The 15,109-nt window shown below is 45.5% G+C and overlaps 1 protein-coding gene across 2 annotated transcripts in view; it reads left to right on the forward strand.

Annotated features, from left to right (window-relative positions):
• Positions 1–8,746: 8,746 nt before the first annotated feature.
• The window catches only part of LOC115158610 (neurturin-like), a 31,040-nt gene continuing 24,677 nt past the window's right edge, over positions 8,747–15,109 (forward strand). The window contains exon 1 of one of the 2 annotated variants that reach the window (XM_029707771.1): positions 8,747–9,435. In XM_029707771.1, coding sequence (XP_029563631.1) covers positions 9,405–9,435 — 31 coding nt within the window. In that variant the 5' untranslated portion in view covers positions 8,747–9,404. The remainder of the gene's footprint in view (positions 9,436–15,109) is intronic. The other variant, XM_029707772.1, reaches the window with a different exon arrangement.

The following is a 15,109-nucleotide window of genomic DNA, read 5'->3' on the forward strand; positions in this document are numbered from 1 at the left end:
TCCTGGAGAGCCCACCCTCCTGTAGGTTTTTACTCCAACCCCGTTCCTGGAGAGCCCACCCTCCTGTAGGTTTTTACTCCAACCCCGTTCCTGGAGAGCCCACCCTCCTGTAGGTTTTAACTCCAGCCCTGTTCCTGGAGAGCCCACCCTCCTGTAGGTTTTTACTCCAACCCCGTTCCTGGAGAGCCCACCCTCCTGTAGGTTTTAACTCCAGCCCTGTTCCTGGAGAGCCCACCCTCCTGTAGGTTTTTACTCCAGCCCTGTTCCTGGAGAGCCCACCCTCCTGTAGGTTTTTACTCCAACCCTGTTCCTGGAGAGCCCACCCTCCTGTAGGTTTTAACTCCAGCCCTGTTCCTGGAGAGCCCACCCTCCTGTAGGTTTTTACTCCAACCTTGTTCCTGGAGAGCCCACCCTCCTGTAGGTTTTTACTCCAACCCTGTTCCTGGAGAGCCCACCCTCCTGTAGGTTTTTACTCCAGCCCTGTTCCTGGAGAGCCCACCCTCCTGTAGGTTTTTACTCCAACCCTGTTCCTGGAGAGCCCACCCTCCTGTAGGTTTTTACTCTAACCCTGTTCCTGGAGAGCCCACCCTCCTGTAGGTTTTTACTCCAGCCCTGTTCCTGGAGAGCCCACCCTCCTGTAGGTTTTTACTCCAGCCCTGTTCCCGGAGAGCCACCCTCCTGTAGGTTTTTACTCCAGCCCTGTTCCCGGAGAGCCCACCCTCCTGTAGGTTTTTACTCCAGCCCTGTTCTCGGAGAGCCCACCCTCCTGTAGGTTTTCACTCCCACCCTGTTCCTGGAGAGCCCACCCTCCTGTAGGTTTTCACTCCCACCCTGTTCCTGGAGAGCTGCCCTCGAGTAGATTTTCACTCTAACCCTGTTCCTGGAGAGCCCACCCTCCTGTAGGTTTTCACTCCCACCCTGTTCCTGGAGAGCTACCCTCGAGTAGATTTTCACTCTAACCCTGTTCCTGGAGAGCGAACCTCCAGAAGGTTTTAACGCCAACCCTGTTCCTGGAGAGCTACCGTCCTGTAGGTTTTAACTCCAACCCTGTTCCCGGAGAGCTACCGTCCTGTAGGTTTTAACGCCAACCCTGTTCCCGGAGAGCTACCGTCCTGTAGGTTTTAACGCCAACCCTGTTCCCGGAGAGCTACCGTCCTGTAGGTTTTCACTCCAACTCTGTTCCTGGAGAGCTACTCTGTTCCTGGAGCGCTACCGTCCTGTAGGTTTTCACTCCAACTCTGTTCCTGGAGAGCTACCGTCCTGTAGGTTTTAACGCCAACCCTGTTCCCGGAGAGCCTACCCTCCTGTAGGTTTTTTCTCCAGCCCTGTTCCTGGAGAGCTACCCTCCTGTAGGTTTTTACTCCAACCCTGTTCCTGGAGAGCCCACCCTCCTGTAGGTTTTAACTCCAGCCCTGTTCCTGGAGAGCCCACCCTCCTGTAGGTTTTTACTCCAACCCTGTTCCTGGAGAGCCCACCCTCCTGTAGGTTTTTACTCCAACCCTGTTCCTGGAGAGCCCACCCTCCTGTAGGTTTTTACTCCAGCCCTGTTCCTGGAGAGCCCACCCTCCTGTAGGTTTTCACTCCAACCCTGTTCTTAGAGTGCTACCCTCCTGTAGGTTTTCACTCCAACCCTGTTCCTGGAGAGCTACCCTCGAGTAGATTTTCACTCTAACCCTGTTCCTGGAGAGCCCACCCTCCTGTAGGTTTTCACTCCCACCCTGTTCCTGGAGAGCTACCCTCGAGTAGATTTTCACTCTAACCCTGTTCCTGGAGAGCGAACCTCCAGAAGGTTTTAACGCCAACCCTGTTCCTGGAGAGCTACTGTCCTGTAAGTTTTAACTCCAACCCTGTTCCCGGAGAGCTACCATCCTGTAGGTTTTAACGCCAACCCTGTTCCTGGAGAGCTACCGTCCTGTAGGTTTTAACTAACCCTGTTCCCGGAGAGCTACCGTCCTGTAGGTTTTAACGCCAACCCTGTTCCCGGAGAGCTACCATCCTGTAGGTTTTAACGCCAACCCTGTTCCCGGAGAGCTACCGTCCTGTAGGTTTTCACTCCAACTCTGTTCCTGGAGAGCTACCGTCCTGTAGGTTTTCACTCCAGCCCTGTTCCTGGAGAGCTACCGTCCTGTAGGTTTTCACTCCAACCCTGTTCCTGGAGAGCTACCGTCCTGTAGGTTTTAACCCTAACCCTGTTCCCGGAGAGCTACCGTCCTGTAGGTTTTAACACCAACCCTGTTCCCGGAGAGCTACCGTCCTGTAGGTTTTTACTCCAACCCTGTTCCTGGAGAGCTACCCTCCTGTAGGTTTTATCTCCAACCCTGTTCCTGGAGAGCTACCGTCCTGTAGGTTTTCACTCCAACCCTGTTCCTGGAGAGCTACCGTCCTGTAGGTTTTCACTCCAACCCTGTTCCTGGAGAGCTACCGTCCTGTAGGTTTTCACTCCAGCCCTGTTCACGGAGAGCCCCCCCTCCTGTAGGTTTTTACTCCAGCCCTGTTCCCGGGGAGCCCATCCTCCTGTAGGTTTTTACTCCAGCCCTGTTCCTGGAGAGCCCACCCTCCTGTAGGTTTTTACTCCAGCCCTGTTCACGGAGAGCCCACCCTCCTGTAGATTTTCACTCCAACCCTGTTCTTAGAGTGCTACCCTCCTGTAGGTTTTCACTCCCACCCTGTTCCTGGAGAGCTACCCTCGAGTAGATTTTCACTCTAACCCTGTTCCTGGAGAGCGAACCTCCAGAAGGTTTTAACGCCAACCCTGTTCCTGGAGAGCTACCGTCCTGTAGGTTTTCAATCCAGCCCTGTTCCTGGAGAGATACCGTCCTGTAGGTTTTCACTCCAACCCTGTTCCTGGAGAGCTACCGTCCTGTAGGTTTTCACCTCAACCCTGTTCCTGGAGAGCTACCGTCCTGTAGGTTTTCACTCCAACCCTGTTCCTGGAGAGCTACCGTCCTGTAGGTTTTCACTCCAACCCTGTTCCTGGAGAGCTGCCCTCCTGTAGGTTTTAACGCCAGTCCTGTTCCTGGAGAGCTACCGTTCTGTAGGTTTTAACGCCAATCCTGTTCCTGGAGAGCTACCCTCCTGTAGGTTTTAACTCCAACCCTGTTCCTGGAGAGCTGCCCTCCTGTAGATTTTAACTCCAAACCTGTTCCTGGAGAGCCACCCTCCTGTAGGTTTTAACGCTAACCCTGTTCCTGGAGAGGCACCCTCCTGCAAAACCTACAGGAGGGTAGCTCTCCAGGACCAGGGTTAGACAGTAGATGATCAGATAAATCACAACACAAGGTCTGCTGTGTTGTTTTCTATTCAGAAACGCCATGGTAACTACAGTAATAAAATACACGATTTCTCATTAGTGGTTTACTGTAATGGTCATAAAAGAAGACTAGTGATCTTAGATTAGAATAGATTAGATACATTTAGATTTGATGATCTACACACCAATATACTGTAGATTTATCTTGAAAATATATGGACTCAATATAGACAACCAAAAAACTAAACTAGAATCCAAACCAGCAGCTACGGTACTAGACAACAACCCAACAACAGTGTGCAACTCTCTTAGAATGCTGGCAGCCAGACCTTCCAATGGTTTTAATATGCTTGTAGCATCTGCTGTAAATAGTACCCAGATTTAGAAAGTGTGTGAGATCACAGACAGCTCTGCTATGGACACAACAGGCAGGTGTACACTATTTAAAGAGATGGATCCTTGACCTGGACATGGTCTGTCACTGTGTGCGTGCGTGCATGTGTGTGCACATGTGTTCTGGGGTGGGGTGCTGGGGCTTGGTAGAGTGCACACAGACAGGTGGTCTGCTCTTTTCTACTCTATGTAGGTGGCCTCTGGTCTGAGCTGGGGAGGGGACACCGGGGGACAGCTCTCACATACCAGCAGCAGCAGCAGCAGCAGGCCAGACAGGGTTCTGTTGCTGCTCCCAAGTCTTTTGATCTTCTTTTGATTCCTTCTTCTGTCTGACCTGAAATATGAGCCCTGGTTCTTGTCGGTGGTTCCCATCATTTTGTTTTAATTAAACCTTGAGTGAGGCAGGGTTTTGGTCTGCCCCTGCACTGTTCTCCAGTGGAGTGTGTCTGTGCAGTCTCAGGTTCCACACCCTTTTATTTTAACTGACACTGCATCTGCACTGGATATACCCATGGCTGCTACAACGCTGACCAAAAAAAAAGTTTACTCAAAAATGGGAGACGTGGGAACACTTGCAGATGGAAAACATGTTGCTCCTTTTTCCTTTTCTCTGCCTCCCTCTATCTCCTCTCTCTTTCTCTCCATATTACTCTCTCTCTCTCTCTCGCTATCCCCGATGCATGCATGGGAAATGTCTGAGGCTGAGACGCTGGAGAGGTTTATTATCTAGTCCCCTTCTTTATGTCATTTCACAGCTGTGGTTTTTCATGTCATCTTGGGTCTCCTTGTCCCTTCTACAGCCTAAGAGGAGGCGTGCTCCTTCTCACTCCCCAGGTACAATGTTTATTTAATTAATGTTATTACACATTTTACTCTGTGAAACATCAGCATCCCAAAGCCAGCACTCACTCAGTTGTGTTCCTGAGAAGAGTGTTTACATTAGCAGACCCAGCAGGCCCACAGCAAACCACAAGGGGATTTTAAGAGACCCATGAGCGTAGACACACACATACCCAGTTCACATCTGCAATAGGGACAGAAGACAGACAGAGAAACAGGTGGTCTGGTCACTACACGTCTGTACTCCCATTGCTGTTATATAGCCGCCATGAGAAATAACATTCTGTTTTCCGATTATAATTTGTATTATACTTCAGGAACTGACAGAATATATTGTAGAACATGGTGTGTTCTAGAACAAATGATGCATGTAATCATTGAATGAAGACCTAATAGACACCCATTAGTGGTGTATGTGTAATGTGGACCAGGTTTGTTCAGCGATCCTCTTTTGCCACACTGATCTACTGCTTGTTTTCTCAGGTTGCCAGGTGCTTTAGAGATATCTTCACATTTAGTATGCTCTCCAGAAATAGACGGAGTGGCTCACTGTGTTCCTAGCTCGGTGGAGTGGAATTACTAGGCTACATCTAGGAGAGAGAGAGTTCCTGTCCATCATGCCTATTCACAAAGACTTCTCTCACGCTCCTCTTTCTCTCTCCCTCACTCCAGCAATGTGAGTAATAGGCATACAGTGTGTTTGTTTGTGCTTGCTGGGTTCTGTACTTAACCCACAGTATTTTACAAGGACATGCTGTTATAATACAAGCAATGCGAAACGGTATATATGAATAATGAACAGGCTCTCAACCACCCATGCCTGGGAGAAATCCTCTGATCACCAACTCCTTCACAAGACCAGGATGCTGTGAATCAGCAGGAGATCCAGGGGGGCCATGCCTGGCCACCCAGAGACTCTGACCCCTGACCTCTAACCCCACCTCACCACAGGAACAGGCCAAGAGGCCACATTAGATAAAGCTCTAAATGTAGTCCTCCAGTGCCATTGTGAGCCTTACTCAGATGCCAAGATTACAAGTTTCCTCATAGAGAGAAACCATGCTGGGATATGTGGATGGACACACATGCTTGGCACTGCAGGGGGCTTGACACTAAGGACCTTAGCCACAGGTTAATTCCAGAGTCATGTTGTGTTTTAGATGCTGAGAGTGTGGTCATTTTGGAGTGGAGGGATGATCGGTAAATATCAAGCTTTGTTAGATTAGATATGTGTAATCAACCTATTAATACTGCTACTGTGACCTCTCTATCAGGATTCAAAATCGTTCTCTTCTCCTCAGTTTTAAAGCCATGACTAAAGATACATGTGTGGGTTGGCAGTGTGGCACTGTGCTCAACATGCTCGAAACAAACAGTCCCTGCTTCGAGATCAATATGTCTCCACTGTTTTGCAATAGTTCCCTTGGTCTTAAAGGGATGAAAAAGCACTCTGGATCAGGATCGGGGAAAGGTCTAAAAACAAACAACAGAAAATGTTAAAAGAAAACTAGCTTTAAAAGAAAATAACATCAAATAACTATCTCCCCATTTAAATACAAACCCAGGTCTTGGTTTGTGCACACACTCCCGGTCAGGATCCTATTCCCCTCCTGCTATCCATCCAGAGTCAATGATTGTGTCCCAAATGGCACCCTATTTCTGGTATAGTGCACTACTTTTGACTAGGGTTTGGTCAAAAATAGTGCACTATGTAGGGAATATGGTTCCATTTGGGACAGTCTATGAGCTCTGTGTTGTTCCAGCTGAATTCCATACGCCTGAAAATACATCACTCTGACAGAGGCCAAATTGAGTTTAAATGGCTATTTGGAATAAAATTATTTCGATCATCAATTCCTTTTGAAGGGTTCAGCCATCATTTCTGTAGAGAGGGAGGGAAGTTTAATTGTATCCATAGGGAAGTCCACTTGTGTTTTATGGCCTGGAAAGCACTGAGAACATTAATTAATGGTCATTGGTCCGTGTTAGAACATGTGAATTTAATCAGCCGGCTGCTCTTACAGTAGGAGGCTATAGGAGCAGAGAGAGGCTTGGGAAATGTGGGGAGGGAGATCTGAACTTCTGATGGAGGTGGATGGGAGGTGGGCTAGCTGAATGTCTGAAACTTCAGAGACGGAGCAGGTGGGCCTATGTTTGCTTAGTGCCTGGGCCAGGCCAGAGCAGGGAAGGCCTGTGTGGGCTGGGCAGGACAAGGCTCCCTACTATGGGTCAGTGCGTGGCAGTATGGCCTCCTGGGTGCCTGGCTGGCTTTTAGGACTTTTAGGAGTGTCATCTCTGCTGGAGGCCGTCATTAATTTTCTCCCTATGAGCAGAGGTCAACTAGGTCCTCATACCTCTAAACCACTACACAAGAACAGTCCAGAGATCAACTAGGTCCTCATACCTCTAAACCACTACCCAAGAACAGTCCAGAGGTCAACTAGGTCCTCATACCTCTAAACCACTACCCAAGAACAGTCCAGAGGTCAACTAGGTCCTCATACCTCTAAACCAATACACAAATACAGTCCAGAGGTCAACTAGGTCCTCATACCTCTAAACCACTACCCAAGAACAGTCCAGGGGTCAATTAGGTCCTCATACCTCTAAATCACTATACAAGAACAGTCCAGAGGTCAACTATGTCCTCATACCTCTAAACCACTACACAAGAACAGTCCAGGGGTCAATTAGGTCCTCATACCTCTAAATCACTATACAAGAACAGTCCAGAGGTCAACTAGGTCCTCATACCTCTAAACCACTACACAAGAACAGTCCAGAGGTCAACTAGGACCTCATACCTCTAAACCACTACACAAGAACAGTCCAGAGGTCAACTAGGTCCTCATACCTTTAAACCGCTACACAAGAACAGTCCAGAGGTCAACTCCTAACCAACCACACAGTGAGGATACTGAATACAATTCAGGCTTTATACATTTTTGGCTTAAGAGGTTGTTTTGGTCATGCTGATGGTGTTCTCTGAGCAGTCCTGAATAATGACCTGGCCTCAGAGTCAGCAGCATGGCCTGGAGTCACTCCTCAGTGCCCCTGTGAGCCCTTCTGTCTCCTGCCCCAGTGCCCCAGTCAAGCCCCAGTCAGCCTCCTGTCCTGTCTCCATGCCCTAGCTCCAGGCAGGCTGGCACGTTGGCTGGTCTCACCCCGTCAGGCAGCCTCCCAGGCTGGCCAAAGCTCGGCCAGCGGAGTGTGGCTGGGTCAAGCACCAGCAGCACCCAGTGAGCCAGTCAGCATCCATCGCTGCCCAAAGAAGGCAACACTCTGTGGGGCTTTAATCTGCTGTTTGGCACTGGCCTGGACTGAAGATGCTATGGCTTCGTGCTCCTGAGGTGGAGAAGAGATCCACAATCTGGAAAAGAGGTTTAGTTTGTGTTCCAAATGGCCCCCTTAGCCTCCTATTCCCTATATAGTGCACTACTTTTGATCAGAGACCTATGGGTTCTGGTTAAAAGTAGTGCAAAACATAGGAAATAGGGTGCCATTTGGGACAGACATGTAGAGTTCAGAGCTGGCTGGCCCTGGCCTTGTAGCCAGTCAGGTGGGTGGGATTCCAGGCCAATCTTGATAACACCTCTAAAGCTTGAGATTCAGATTGTACCCCAGTCGCTTGCGGGAAGTTTGGTCATGAAAGCTTCCATCCCAAATGCCACCCTATTCCCTATTTAGTGCACTATTTTTGGCCAGGGCCCATAGTGCACTATATAGGGAATAGGTTGCCATTTGGGACGTAACCTGGCTCATTACTGAGGTTTGTTTTATCAATTGTTAAGTGTATGACTGGTGGTTTGAATGGCCTTATCTCAGAAACAAGCATTGGGCCAATTGTGGTCACATAGAAAAGTGTGGGTATTGATTAGGCATCAAGTAATTGTGCATGGATTGTAAAAAATAAAATAAAAACACTTGAAATTTAACCTATTTTAAAACAAAGTCCCTTTGTTTAAGTTTATTATGTCAAGCAAGTAGGCTACTGATATGATGAACGATCACAAGGGTCATTCAACAGGCAAAACGAGAAGACAATTCTACAACCATTCTACATGTTACTAGATGTCAAATTATGATTGTCATGGGTCATTTGTCGGTTTCGTTGTTTTCATGAGATAACACATTATACAAGTACTGCAGTGCAGTGTGTAAAGTTAATGCCATCAGTGTGGTTGCATTTGACGCTCATAAAATGGGTGTACAGCTCTCTCCTATAGGTTGCCTTCAAGTGCTCATTTAACATGCGCAGTTAATAGACACCGCCGCTCGCGCGCGATCCTTTGGAATCTAAATGGGACGCGTCAACCATTCTAACTGAACCGGATCAACTTTGGACGTAAAAGAACGAGATACGGAATCAAGTTAATGTAGAGATTAAAATAAGGAACCGAAATAGTAAGTAGGCCTAATCATGAGCGTTTGTAAATTGAGCGTCATTTCACAGAAAGCAACCTGTGTAGGCTATTGTGGGCTGGGATCATGTGATAGACGGTGGAATTTGACACTACCCCAGGCTTTAAAAAACCTGAGCCAACTCACATCTGTATTTGGAGCTACAATTTAACACTAACATCTGCAGTTTTCAGTGAAGAAAGAGGGAGACTATTTCTATTCAATGAGAACGATACCTGTGACGCGGACCATAACGCATCTCGGGCGCATCCATTGTGGAACATACAGAGAATCCCATGATCAAGTGAAGTTCTATATGGAACTCTTATCGTAGCCTGACTATCTGGAAGTTTTTCAGAAAACTTTGGCTGCATATTTTTTATTAAAATTAAGATTGCGCAAGTATGCCAGTGTATGTAAGAGAGGAATCCAGAAAAATATTTATAAGGAATAAAGTGCCATTGCATTTAGATTTTTTGGGTCTTATAAGGTTGATATTTTTCTGCTCACACACACGTCCATGATTGGGAAGGTTGTCGGAGTCGGTGAAGGTAAGATTAAAGTAAACACTATTGTTTTGTTGGCTAATTGTATAATAATCTATGTTTAATGTTTGTTTTTGCTTACAGCAAAGTTTAATGTTTTAAATTACCACACACAAGCAAACAATGTCGATGTAGCCTGTATAATATGTCAGTAATTGCAGCCTAGTTATTGCAGTCATGTTCAAACTCCTGCGCGGCATGAATTGGACTCCCTTCAGCTGCGCTCTGTAATGGTTATTTGACTTTGTGCCAAATGTGCCAAGTCCTTTGACTTGTAATCCAACCTATATTAGTTTATATTTCTATCTATCTAACTCTGACAGAAATGAGAAACCTACTTCTTCTACATAATAACTGTCATTTATTACTACAACGAATGATAATTGTGGTCATAATAATGACAATATTAGTAATATACCAATAATATTAATAATAATAATAATAATAGCAATAACAATAATAATAAAGTTATTGATAATAAACAATCAAACTTGAACTACATTCAATACAAATTGTATAGCTGTGTTCTTTTTCTGTATGCATGTTTGTGTTTCTAAAGCATTTATCCACTTGGGCGCAAAAAACGAATAAAATATATTCCTCTTCTAATTTGAAATGCAGATATTTCAAAGAATGTATACCAAGAAAGTACTGTCAACGAAAAATATGTTAAATACCTACAAAGTCAATTTTTTTATTTTATTAGATAGTTGGATAGTACAATTGACATCTACCACATATGCGTAAATGCATGGGAATCATGGAAGGATATTCCTTGAAGCGAGTGCGGGACCGACTGGTGCATGGAGAAATTGTATTTTCAGGCTGTTTGTTTTTTCCATCATCAGGTCACTTTATTTTCCTGGTCGCAGATGTCAGTCTGTGTGGTGATATTGAACTCGACACCCTCTTAAGCGTTTTCCAAAGAGGGCGACAAACCACCTGCTACTTGTGTGATTAAATTGTTTAGCTCCGGGTCCGGAGCAGTATTTTAGTTCTAAAGAGACAGTTTCATTGGTATGGATGTTCATTTGTTCACCTTTGCCATTTTCATTTTAATGTTAGCTATTTTTTACTTGACATGTGTATCAAGTTGACAAGCTTGTTTTTCTTCTAACAAGAGTGTTTTTACTGATGAATGAAACCAAGCTGAAAATTGCATTAGAAAAATAGGCTATTTTAAAGTTCAAAATGGGTTTACCCAGGTCCTAGGTGCAGACAGTGATTGTTATCTGCAGTTACTTGAGGCTGGAGCAAATCACCATCAAGCTTCTCTCTCTCTCTCTCTCGATCTCTCTCGATTTTGTAAATTTGCCCACTGACAAAGAAATGATCAGTCTATAATATCAATGGTAGGTTTATTTGAACAGTGAGAGACAGAATAACAACAAAAATCCAGAAAAACACATGTCAAAAATGTTATAAATTGATTTGCATTTTAATGAGGGAAATAAGTATTTGACCCCCTCTCAATCAGAAAGATTTCTGGCTCCCAGGCGTCTTTTATACAGGTAACGAGCTGAGATTAGGAGCACACTCTTAAAGGGAGTGCTCCTAATCTCATCTTGTTACCTGTATAAAAAGACACCTGTCCACAGAAGCCCAGAACTACACGGGAGAATCTTGTCAATGATCTCAAGGCAGCTGGGACCATAGTCACCAAGAAAACAATTGCTAACACACTACGCCGTGAAGGACTGAAATCCTGCAGTGCCCCGCAAGGTCCCCCTGCTCAAGAAAGCACATATACATGCCTGTCTGAAGTTTGCCAATGAACATCTGAATGATTCAGAGGACAACTGGGTGAAAGTGTTGTGGTCAGATGAGACCAAAATGGAGCTCTTTGGCATCAACTCAACTCGCCGTGTTTGGAGGAGGAGGAATGCTGCCTATGACCCCAAGAACACCATCCCCGCCGTCAAACATGGAGGTGGAAACATTATGCTTTGGGGGTGTTCACCGCATCAAAGGTACGATGGACAGGGCCATGTACCGTCAAATCTTGGATGAGAACCTCCTTCCCTCAGCCAGGGCATTGAAAATGGGTCGTGGATGAGTATTCCAGCATGACAATGACCCAAAACACACGGCCAAGGCAACAAAGGAGACCTTAATCCCATAGAAAATCTGTGGAGGGAGCTGAAGGTCGAGTTGCCAAACGTCAGCCTCGAAACCTTAATGACTTGGAGAAGATCTGCAAAGAGGAGTGGGACAAAATCCCTCCTGAGATGTGTGTAAACCTGGTGGCCAACTACAAGAAACGTCTGACCTCTGTGACTGCCAACAAGGGTTTTGCCACCAAGTACTAAGTCATGTTTTGCAGAGGGGTCAAATACTTATTTCCCTCATTAAAATGCAAATCAATTTATAACATTTTTGACATGCGTTTTTCTGGATTTTTTTGTTATTCTGTCTCTCACTGTTCAAATAAACCTACCATTAAAATTATAGACTGATCATTTCTTTGTCAGTGGGCAAACGTACAAAATCAGCAGGGGATCAAATACTTATTTCCCTCACTGTATCTATCATCTCCTTTTAAGGTATTTTTTACAAATGTCTAGAATGTTAAATAGGTCCATTGTCTGCTCTCTCGTGGAACTATGGCCTCTTCATGTAGGCAGTAAATTATATTGCTATCCTCTTACCAGATAAAATGCATTAATAATGGTGGGATTGTTTAATTTGAAATGAAAGGAAGGCAATTAGTTTGTAGTAGTAGTCTTTCCTCTGAGTTTAAAATGCTCTAACAACACACAACAATAACCAGTTACTCTGTTATACTCTTAAGCTGAAATGTGTATTGTCCTGTGTCAGGACAGGAGTTACATAAAAGGTTAGAAAACAGGAGAAGATGTGTTGCAGTACATATCCTCCTTTAAAGGATACTCCGAAGCCCAACAGGGTCCATTTAGTAATCCATAAGGAAGGGGAAAGGCAGGGATAGGGTATGGGTGCTCTGCTGGGGGGCTGGGGAGGGGTGCTGGGGAGAGTTATGGGCTGCAGTCAGGTTGTGGCAGAATAACGGCAGTCTGCTTTATAGCAGTGAGGACTAATGAGAGGCCTGGTAGTAATGACAAACACCTTCAGTCCTTCAGTTTTCAGTCCCCTCTCAGGGTCAGGTCAGACCTCACCATTAACAACCAGTTAGAGTAGCAGCCCATACTCCAAATGCCATACTTCATACTCCATCCTTAGCTGGTAGCTTGGTCCCATACTGAATGTGCTGTAGGAAACTTTTGGATCATTGGTTGTTGTGCTATACATGACAACAGTAGTGGAATTGTCTACAGTGCATTGAGTATAGGCCCAGGCAATATCTGTGGATCAGTAGAGCTGTGAGATACAGAGGGTGTGACAGGCACCTTTCTTTCAGTCAGACCCCTTGCTCTCAGTCAGACCCCTTGCTCTCAGTCAGACCCCTTTCTCTCAGTCAGAACCCTTGCTCTCAGTCAGAACCCTTGCTCTCAGTCAGAACCCTTGCTCTCAGTCAGAACCCTTGCTCTCAGTCAGAACCCTTGCTCTCAGTCAGAACCCTTGCTCTCAGTCAGAACCCAGAAGGGTAAGGGTTAAGGTTAGGTTTATGGCTAGGGTTAGTAGATAGTTTAAATGTTACTGAGTATGTGTCTGCCGATTGTGTGTACATTATTAGTTGTCCTCTGATAGGGTCTCTGTTCACATGACCTCATACAGCCTGACATGAGGTCATAACAGGCCCTGCTCAGCTGATCACTGTTGCAGATATGGAAACGTGCTTTGACACCAGACCACCCTTGACATTAAATGCCCACACCAGTAGAAATCCACTTTTTTGAGCTGAAAAACGATTGCCAGAGCTTACCCATGATGTTGTATAACGATTTAAGTCCATAAGTCATTGTTTTAGTCAAAGTATGATATATTTGATATAATCCGAACTTCCCATTTCATGTTAATCCATGTGAATGCAGTGTATTTTCCTATGATATGACATACAAATAATTTTCAGCCTGCGTCTCGTTTCAGGGCTGAGTTTTATTTGAATTTTACCATCCACCAGCATGGCATTGTTTATTAATCAGACACAGCTGCAAAGTTAGCCATAAGACGGCGCTGAAGAACATGGCTGATGTTTTACATTCTCCCAACCATTTGTTCTATTCTGTTATTTTTTTGCGTTTTTGTGTAACTTATTTTTTAACTTATTGTGTACATAATGTTGCTGCTACCATCTCTTATGACTGAAAATAATTTCTGGACATCAGAACAGCGATTATTCACGGCAGACTGGAAGAAACTTTTTCCTTTAATGAGTAGGATATCCTGCTTTCACTGGAACAGGCCCAGACCCCCACCTTTTGCGTGAAGAAAAGACACAGGAAAAGGGGCTACAGATCGGGCTGCCTTCTGAGAATCCGTAGGTGAGCGAGTAAACTCCCACTACCATCCGTTCTTCTTGCTAACGTGCAATCATTGGAAAATAAAATTGATGACCTACGATTAAGATTATCCTACCAATGGGACATCAAAAACTGTAACATTTTATGTTTCACCGAGACGTGGCTGAATGACGATACGGACAATACAGAGCTAGCGGGATTTTCCATGCACCGGCAGAACAGAGACGCTACCTCTGTTAAGAACAGGAGTGGGGGTGTGTGTCTGGTTGTCAATAACAGCTGGTGCGCAATGTCTAATATTAAAGAGGTCGAGGTATTGCTCGCCTGAGGTAGAGTAACTTATGATAAGCTGTAGACCACACTATCTAACAAGAGAGTTCTCATCTATATTATTCGTAGCTGTCTATTCACCACCACAGAACGAAGCTGGCACTAAGACCGATCTCAACCAACTCTATAAGGCCATAAGCAAAGAAGAAAATGGTCACCCATTAGCGGCGCTCCTAGTGGCTGTGGACTTTAATGCAGGCAAACTTAAATCAGTTTTACCAGATTTTTACCAGCATGTCACATATGCAACCAGAGAAAAAAAAACTCCTAGACCACCTTTACTCCACACACAGAGATGCATACAAAGCTCTCCCCCGTCCTCCATTTGGCAAATCTGACCATAATTCTATCCTCCTAATTCCTGCTTACAAGCAAAAACTAAAGTAGGAAGTACCAGTGACTCGCTCAATACGGAAGTGGTCAGATGACACGGATGCTACACTACAGGACTGTTTTGCTAGCACAGACTGGAATATGTTCCGGGATTCATCCAATGGCATTGAGGAGAACACCACCTCAATCATCGGCTTCATCAATAAGTGCATCGACGACGTCGGCCCCACCGTGACTGTACGTACATATCCCAACCAGAAGCCATGGATTACAAGCAACATCCGCATCGAGCTAAAGGCTAGAGCTGCCGCTTTCAAGGAGTGGGAGACTAATCCGGATGCTTATAAGAAATCCCGCTATGCTCTCAGACGAACCATCAACAAAGTGTCAATACAGGATTAAGATTGAATCCTACTACACCAGCTGTGACGCTCGTCGGATCTGGCAGGGCTTGAAAACTATTATGACTACAAAGCAAAGCCCAGATGCGAGCTGCCCAGTGACGCGAGCCAACCAGATGAGCAAAATGCCTTTTTATGCTCGCTTCGAGGCAAGCAACATTGAAGCATGCACGAGAGCACCAGGTGTTCTGGATAACGCTCTCAGAAGCTGATGTAAACAAAACCTTTAAACACGTC

The sequence above is a fragment of the Salmo trutta genome, chromosome 22, assembly GCF_901001165.1.
Source record: "Salmo trutta chromosome 22, fSalTru1.1, whole genome shotgun sequence".
NCBI lineage: Eukaryota > Metazoa > Chordata > Actinopteri > Salmoniformes > Salmonidae > Salmo > Salmo trutta.